Below are 8,482 nucleotides of genomic sequence, written 5' to 3' on the forward strand. Positions count from 1 at the left end.
GTATTTCATTCTTCTCTCCTCGTGATTGATGATGACCCTAGAAGTTAAATACCTTTGGAAATTAAAATCTCCACGAATAGAATTTGAGATTTTCAATAATTCGTTCTACTCTCGTCTTAAGAGAATAGTAACTCTCTATATTGATATAAATCCAAAATTGAAGATCTAATAAACGACTTCATTAGATACTTAAACTCAAAATCTCGATATAGAAATAAACAAATACTTATCATTCTAGCGACTATCGAGTGTTGGATTGACTTTCTAATTGAAGCATATAGTGTTGCATTAAAGTCTTTAGTTAATATTTGATGTAAAAGTGATTAGTCAAATTACCTAAAAATAACTCCATATGTATACACTAAAGTTGGTCAACATTACCAATATATATGCTACAAAAATTACTAAAGAAACACTAAATCCTTCAAGTTTGCCAACATTTTTCCTTTACAAAAACACACATGCTCATAATATTTATAATTTAACAAAAGAATTCAACCATATAGCAAATTCAAAATACAACAAAAGATGCTGTTGCATAGCCAAAGTACTCAGCTTCAGAAGTAGCAGTCAAGACCTTGTCAAGATGGCTATGGACTCCCACTCCAAACTACAAACAATTTCCTGCAAGGTAATAATGTTCTTGATGTTAAATGCATGTCATTAATAGGTTGATAAAGAAAAGGAAATGTAAAGCAAAATACAAAGATGAATTTCGAAGACGTTTGGACACACGTCACAGAGTAATTTCTTCTTCGCCCTCGCAACACCAATCTATGTTGATTTTAGCACAACCTAGGCTCGGAAAGGGCAATTTTATCTACCTTCTCAAAGGTAAGGGTAAGGACATTCAACCCCTCCTCAGACCCCACCTGTGAGATTACATTAGGTTTGTTATTGGTGCTGCTTGGCTCGGTAAATACAGCTCTACCCGACTCCCCTCCCCCTCGTCCCGTCACAAGCCTCATCCCCTCCCTTGATTGGTCCAACCTTCTCTATCAACTAGGTCCAATAGAGGATCAAACAAAGATCAGATGATCCTCCCATTCCTGCTTCTGGATTTAGATATGCTACTCTATTTGCCTATGGATGTGCATCTAAGACTTAGTAATTGGATAGCTGTAAAGAGCTCAAGGTCTACAGAACAAAGGATTCTCTCAGACCTAGAGGTATTGATGGTGATTTTCTAATTTTGTTTTGGCTGAAGTTGAAAATAGGGAGGAAAGAGTATTAAATGTTAAAGTTGAAAAGAAGTATTCCGAAAGTTGAAAAATGGTGTTCGAACATGAACTTCAGTCAAAAAAAGTTTAGTTTTGCTAGTGAGAACCACTATTTTACTTGAAATACCAAGTATTCTTTCACCATTATTTAAAATACTGAACTTCAATGATTGCAGATAATGAAATAATACTATTTGCGACCAAACATCTTGAAATGATGCTCTTAAAGAGTGAAAGCAAATTGAAGTTATCATTGGATAAGGTTTCACTTACTGATGGGTTTTGTCGATCGATGTCAAAGCTGTTGATGGCACAAGGTTCAGCAAGAAGCTCGACGGGTTCTTCACCTAGGACAAACAAAGACAAACCAAACCAGTGGAGACCATCAGAAACAACTCATATACAAAAAACACGGAAAAGAAAGGTCTATGTTCCATACCTTGTTCAATTACGGCAAGAATACCATCCTCTGAGCAAATCATGGCAGGAAGAACACGTGATTCTGACATGTTCCGGTAGTTGGATGAAGTAGTATAGTTGTCATACTGGACCTCCCAAACATCACTTTCCGATGGTGAAAGAGCAGACAAATCACTGGTTCCAACACCAGAAAGCATTATAGGTTGCTGTTGCCAGCGAAGATCCCATGCAAACACAGTACCAGAAGAACCTCCTGCCTTCAAAAACACAGTAGAATTATAGACGTAAAACTTGAAACAACCTTGCAAGCCAAACAAGCAAAACATCCAGGCATTCTCAGTCATTACTCATAACCTAGAAATAATAGACCTTAATAATCTCCATTTCATTCCCCTCCACACCTCCAATAAAGGATAAAGAAAATAAGAGGAATACAAAGATACTTCAATTCGTTGGTCCCATGAGTTCTGAACTTCAGCTGATTTCTTGGAGTTTGAACTTCCATTTAAAAATTTGTTGAAGGGAAGGTCATCAGATCTCATGGGTTAGATATGAATAACATACTAGTTTGAGGCATCTGTATAGATATGCTATTAGCTACAGTTTTTGAGTTTTTTTATGTGAAAAATAATATGTTAGTCTTGTTATGGCGTTGAATGGCAGTGATGCACTCCTTGTAAGCATTGCAACTTATAATTCCCTCGCTACTTTTTATTCGAACCTAATTCTTCCTAAATTTTCTATTCAAATCAATGGCCTATTCCCAGGAAATATTGAGGAGGGCCGGCCCAGACAAAATGAGCACCAAGAGAGAAAAGATTGGGTACTGATAATAACTAGACATGTTTCAACCACATTGAAGTGGTATGATATTTCAATGTTATCAGCAGCTGAAAGTCAAGGTAGTCACAAGCTTTCTTCTCTAAGTTATCACCTCTCATAATTATGTTCTGTCTTAACCATAAGTTCACCTCCTAGTAGCTAATAAAACTGTAATTGAAGTTTTATGTTTCAGCTTGTTAAGGTAGGGAATGAGGAGTGAACTAGTAGTCAAAGATTCACAAAAAAGCAAACTAGGTAAATTCTTCTCCATTTGCCTAAGTTTTGATAGGTAAAACTTCCTGGTAGCTCAGTTGATAAAAGGTAATGGATATCCGGTGGATTATATTAGGCACGTTGTATACACAAGCTCACTCAAATACCACCGTTATCAAAAAGGAAAAAACAGTAAAGGAACAAGGGGTGACAAACATTTTAGTCAAGAATTAAAGTTCAGACAGGAATATCAGCTTACAAGACAAGTATGCTTTCTTGATGGATGAATATCAATTGAATGTACAATTCCAGAAGTAGTTCCACGCGTCCTGCGATGTAGTCAAACACACTTTCAGAAAACGAAAAAAGAAGTTAGCCTAAATACAAAACAACAGTCTCGCCAGGTATAAGATGTATGTCATAGAATCACAAAGGAAGAGTAATTCATGCTACAACTCAGGGGTTGAAAATCAACAGAAAATTTATTTTCTATATTTAATGGAACGAGATGAATCCAAATTGCAAGTCCATGCTATAGAGATGGGTACAAGATTACTTTTTTCTCTCCTTTTGTGTTTCCTTTCATCAGCCTAATATCAAGATAGTAGCATAGCTCTAAGCTGAATCATATCATCTGTTCAAATATATAACGGCTCAATTCCCTCATTCCAAACAGGCTCCCTCTTATCTACTTTAACTAAGAATTAGACCTATAGGTGATAGCTGAGACGCCACGGTAATTTTGCAATAAAAAGTAAGCATCTTCACTTAACATCAACTTCAGTTCACTTCAGTGCTTTGTTATCAATTATTACACGAGTAAGAGGTCTATCGAAACCAATCAAACAAATGCAAAAATAAACCACAAACGATACACCAGGGACATAAATTCATGAACATTCAATCAAAAAGCTCATATATCAAAACATACAAGAAATGAATAGCAATGCAGCTAAAATCCCATTACCAATTAGCTTTAAACTGCGAAACAGGTCCCCCGGGGCGTCGTTGATCCCACCATTGCAGACCAAACCCCAATCCACCACTCACAAACTCCACCGGAGACGCCCACTTCACCGCGCCATACGAAACCAACCCATTACTATCAAACACCTTCCTAGTACTCAACCCCCCTCCAACAAAACTCACCCAATTAATCCTCCCATCTTCCCCAGCACTAACAAACTCCGACCCATTTTCACTCACATCAATCCCATTAATCCTACCCAAATGAAACCCCTTTTCATCCACCGAATCGACAAATTCCAACGACCCATTAACCAAATCAGCTGTATAAAGCAACAGCGAACCCGAAAACGTGGAAGCAGCTATAAGGGGTTTATTGGGGTTATGCGAAGTTGTCAATGAAGTGATCCTTGATGGGGTTGTGAGTGAAGATTGAAATGTGATTTCTGGTGGGTTTGAGCTTGAATTTGAACTGTTTAAGATTTGGAGTGAAGAAGTTGAGGATTCGGAATCGAAAGCTGCAAGGATGATGTGACGGTGGAAAGCAGAGAGCTGAGGGAGCCAACGGAGGGAGTCAATGTAGTAATCTTGAGGAAACCGGTGGACTTGGAGATTTTGTGAAGAAGAATTGAGTACTGCCATTGTTGTGCGAGGGGTTTTAGCTTTTGAGGGTTTTACCAGAGTTTGGGACTATATAGTAGACATTTTTGAGGTATCGTGTGATAAGAATGTGTCATCAAGTCGTATATATAAGTTTTATAAAATGATAGTTATATAGTTGTATTAATACGAGGGAAGTCTCGTGTGATAAAAATATGTGTCCTTAATATAAGATTTATGAAATGAAAGTTATGTGATTTTATTATACAGGATGAAATATTGATTATCCAGAAGTCTCGTGTGATAAGAATATATCTCCTTAATATAAGATTTATAAAATGAAAGTTATACGATTTTATTATACGGAGTGAAATGTTGATCATCGAAAATTCACACATTAAGCGAGTATGTGAAAAAACAAAAGATGCATGAATTTTCGGTGAGAAAGTGTGAGAGGCTGATTATAGTGGGTATAAGGAGAACTATACGTAGACGGATGAAGTTTAAGAGAAAGGTGATTCGGTAAGACATGACATACTTGCAGCTTACTGAATACACAATTTTAAATAGAAAGATATGGAGGTCGAAAACTAGGGTAGAAAGTTAGTAAGCAGTCAAGCGTTGCCTAGTTTTTTCTTTTTTTGGTATTGTTATTGTTGCTCTCCTACGATTTTACTCTTCAATTTTGCTTCTTCGCTTATGTATTTACTTTATATTCTAAATTTTTTTCTATATCTTTGAATTGATTGGATGATATATCGAAAATAATTGTTCTAGCTTTATAAAATACAAGTAAGATTACACACAAATACCACTTAAAAATTACAACAATATATTAGTGTTATTGTTATGCTTTTTGAAATCCACATATTGTAAGCTTCCACCATAAAGTTACAATACATGTCAATTAAAAAAACTTAGTGATGAACTAATGATCCAATATGATGATTAAAATAGGGAAACTTACTGAAATCTCATAAGTTTAGGAGTTAATTATATAGATACACTTTAATTTGTGATTAGGAATCTTATCAGATTTGAAAACAGTACATCCAAATACATGTATCGCAGGATACATGCGGTCAAAATTAGGTATAATTTATTCTGAATACATATTATTAAGTGAATTCACATGTATATGGGATACATCGACAACTCTCGCTCGCCTCCCTCTCCTCTTTGCCACTCTCTTTCATAGTATATGGTATTCCAAATATACGTAAATCATATCGGATACACAGAAATACGTGTGTCTAGTGTGATTCACATACATCTAGAGTACATGACTATCGCTCTCCATCTCGCCTTGCTCTTTTCTATTTTAATATATTTGATAGCCAAAATACATATATCTAAATGTATATGTTTCGATATATGATAGAAAGTTACTAATTGATTATAAGATACATATGAATATATCTCTAATAAAATAGCTCTCCCTCAAATTGCTTTTACAGATGAAAGTCCAATTTTTTGCAAGCAGCCCATTTCCCAATGGGCTTTTAAAAGTTCAACTAAATAAAGCCTTTATATATGTTCATTCCTTCGAAAATATCATATAAAATTAAGGGCAATTTTCACATATAGCAAACAAAAAATTCATATTTGTATGCTATAGCAAACTTTGCATAATTGCGCTCCATAGCAAACATAAAACTGTATAATTTGCTATACATATACAATTATATAATTCGCTGGCCTAAATTGTATAATTCGCTGGCCTATTTCGCTGTAATTGTATAATTTGTTTTGCATACAGTTGAATCGAATTAAAATGTATGTATATTGCATAATTATAAGTGTATAGCAAGAAGATATATGTTTTTCTCGCTTTATACAAAAACAGAAACACAATATATACACTTCTGTTGTATAAAGCTAGAGAAAACTGTATTTCACTGCAATTGTATAATTCGCAATTGTATAATTTGTTGGCCTTTTTCTCTGCAATATTTGAAGTAAAATGTTTGTAAATTGTATAATTAAGTGTATAACACGAAGATATACATTTTTAAATGTGTATATACAATTTTCTCTCGCTTTATACAAAACAGAAAAAGAATTATACACTTCTGTGTATAAAGCGAGAGAGACGAGCGAGAATGGAGAAAGGCGAGCGAGATTTTTGGGAGAGAGACGCTGACAAATTTTAGCTAATGTTTGCTATGGAGCACAATTAAATCAAACCCTAGCTATTCCATCTAATTTAGGTTATTAATTTGCTATTATATACAATTTTCCCTAAAATTAAAACGATACTGAAAATATCAATACGAAAAAATACACAAAAATTAAAAATACTCCACCTTTATTCTCCATTCCACCAATTTTATTTGTATGTTTATGGTCTCCATATTTTTGTGATTACCCTAGATTCTGTCAATCTAAGGTCTTATTTTTAAAAAATAAAAAATAAAATTACTACTACTATTATTCTTCTTTATTTATTATGTAAATGTGAAAAGGATTTTTGCATTATTATCAAATAATTACCAATTAATTCTAAAAGGGGATCCACTTAACTAATGTATTTCTCGCCTCAATTTATTCAAAGCTTTACATTTGAATTTGTGTGAAGAATTTAAATTAATCGAATCGATAAATTTAATATCGGATATAAAGGAAGATAATTTTATTGGGATTTGCCAACTATAACCAGATGAATTGGTAGTTGAGCTTTGTAAATATCTAATATAATAATCTTAGAGATTTTCTGATTTTTCTCTTTGTTTATCTCTTATCAATTTATCATTTTGGGAATCTTTGCAGCCTTTTAATTAATTTAATTATACTTCCTCAGTCTTAAATATTATATTATTTGATTTGATCTTTGGAATCTCATTGATAATCACTGTTTAATTCAGAAAATAGTAGTACCTACTTTCTTTGTTTTAAATTATTTGTTAATGAATTTTAAAAATAAATATCTTTAATTTTTTTTCATTCTAAAAGGTCAACATAAACTTTATTTTTATTTTAATTTAATTTAATAATAGATGTACTTGAAAACTACACTCAAATATAATATATAAATTAGATATTCAATGAAGAAAATGATATCTTAATTCATAATTAAGAACAAAAATAAACAAATTTTGAGCCATATTTGCAATAGAAATAGAAGTTCTCTTTTATGTTAAAATTAAAAAGATGATTTAAATTAGTGTTAGTTCTTAATAAATGAAATTGATAATATGAATATATTATTAAATGTTCTTTGACAAGACTAAATATATTTTGTTAACTAATACATCAAATATCATATATATGATTTTTTTTTATTGTGTTTAGGTCTTATTTGTATTTTGTCGATCTAAGTCATCCCAAAAGCTGATTTAATAGGAGGATTGTCTATGACTTTTAAAGAGCTTAAAGTTCTTATCTTGATTCGATGTGGGATCATTCTTATCGTGAATACCCCTTCCTTTTCACACTCAGACTAGACATTCTCTATTTCGAGTTTCAGAGCGTAACATTTAAGGATTAGAAGTACCATACTCATAATGTCACACAGACAGGGAGTTTCATATGATCAAACTTAATAGGTCTGATTCTGATGTCATGTCAAATTATATCTATCTTGAAATCAACTTATATCATATCAAACTTTAATCGTCCAAAATCTGTTGTTAGATAATATTATCGTTTTTTATATTTCTTCTATAAAACTTACCTTTGACTTTAATTAATTAGGATTCAACACCCATATGAGCCAATTTTTTCTTCTGAATCAATTTTACATTTTTCTTAGTATATTTACTTTTACCATAACAAATTTGCCTTTGTGGTGTAATATTTATCATAATTTATTTTATTTAAAAAAAAATTGACTATTGGTGGCTTAAATGCAAGGCTAAGCTAGTTGTATTGTTTGAAATAATAAAGCAACATAAAAAGATTAGTCACTTGTAAATTACAAAATGTTTTGCTTCTTTTAGAATATATTTGGTTGTTTAAAAAAATTGAAACAAAATGATTAAAAAGAACTCCATGATGACATTATTTATTTATCTGTATTTTTTAAGATCGTAACGATAAAATAATACACATTACCAAAACTTGATTGAGAAGAAATTTTAGGTGATATAACGAAATAAATATTAGAACGATCTTAACTATAATTAGAAAGTGGTGGAAGGTTCCTTTGAAACTTCCTTTTTTTTGTTTGATGAATGAGTTTTTGTCTATTTGTATTTTGTTGTCTTTTATTTTTATTTTATTTACTGTTTTTTGTTTTATTT

General features: G+C 32.3%; 1 protein-coding gene across 1 annotated transcript; it reads right to left on the minus strand.

The window, feature by feature from the left end:
* Positions 1–337: 337 nt before the first annotated feature.
* Positions 338–4,386, minus strand: LOC101252300 (nuclear pore complex protein NUP43). Its single transcript, XM_004242576.4, has 5 exons — positions 3,643–4,386; positions 2,935–3,004; positions 1,660–1,897; positions 1,494–1,567; positions 338–624 (listed from the first exon to the last, which is right to left on the minus strand). The coding sequence occupies exons 1-5, from the start codon at positions 4,281–4,283 to the stop codon at positions 571–573; spliced, it is 1,077 nt and encodes a 358-aa protein (XP_004242624.2). The 5' UTR covers positions 4,284–4,386; the 3' UTR covers positions 338–570.
* Positions 4,387–8,482: the final 4,096 nt, after the last annotated feature.

Source organism: Solanum lycopersicum, chromosome 7, assembly GCF_036512215.1.
Source record: "Solanum lycopersicum chromosome 7, SLM_r2.1".
Classification (NCBI taxonomy): Eukaryota; Viridiplantae; Streptophyta; class Magnoliopsida; order Solanales; family Solanaceae; genus Solanum; species Solanum lycopersicum.

Coding starts and splice junctions, on each gene's coding strand:
- LOC101252300 (XM_004242576.4), bottom strand. CDS start 4,283: ATGGCAGTACTCAATTCTTCTTCACAAAATCTCCAAGTCCACCGGTTT. Junction 3,005..3,642: donor TCGCAGTTTAAAGCTAATTG/GTAATGGGATTT, acceptor ACTACATCGCAG/GACGCGTGGAACTACTTCTG. Junction 625..1,493: donor TCGATCGACAAAACCCATCA/GTAAGTGAAACC, acceptor ATTACCTTGCAG/GAAATTGTTTGTAGTTTGGA.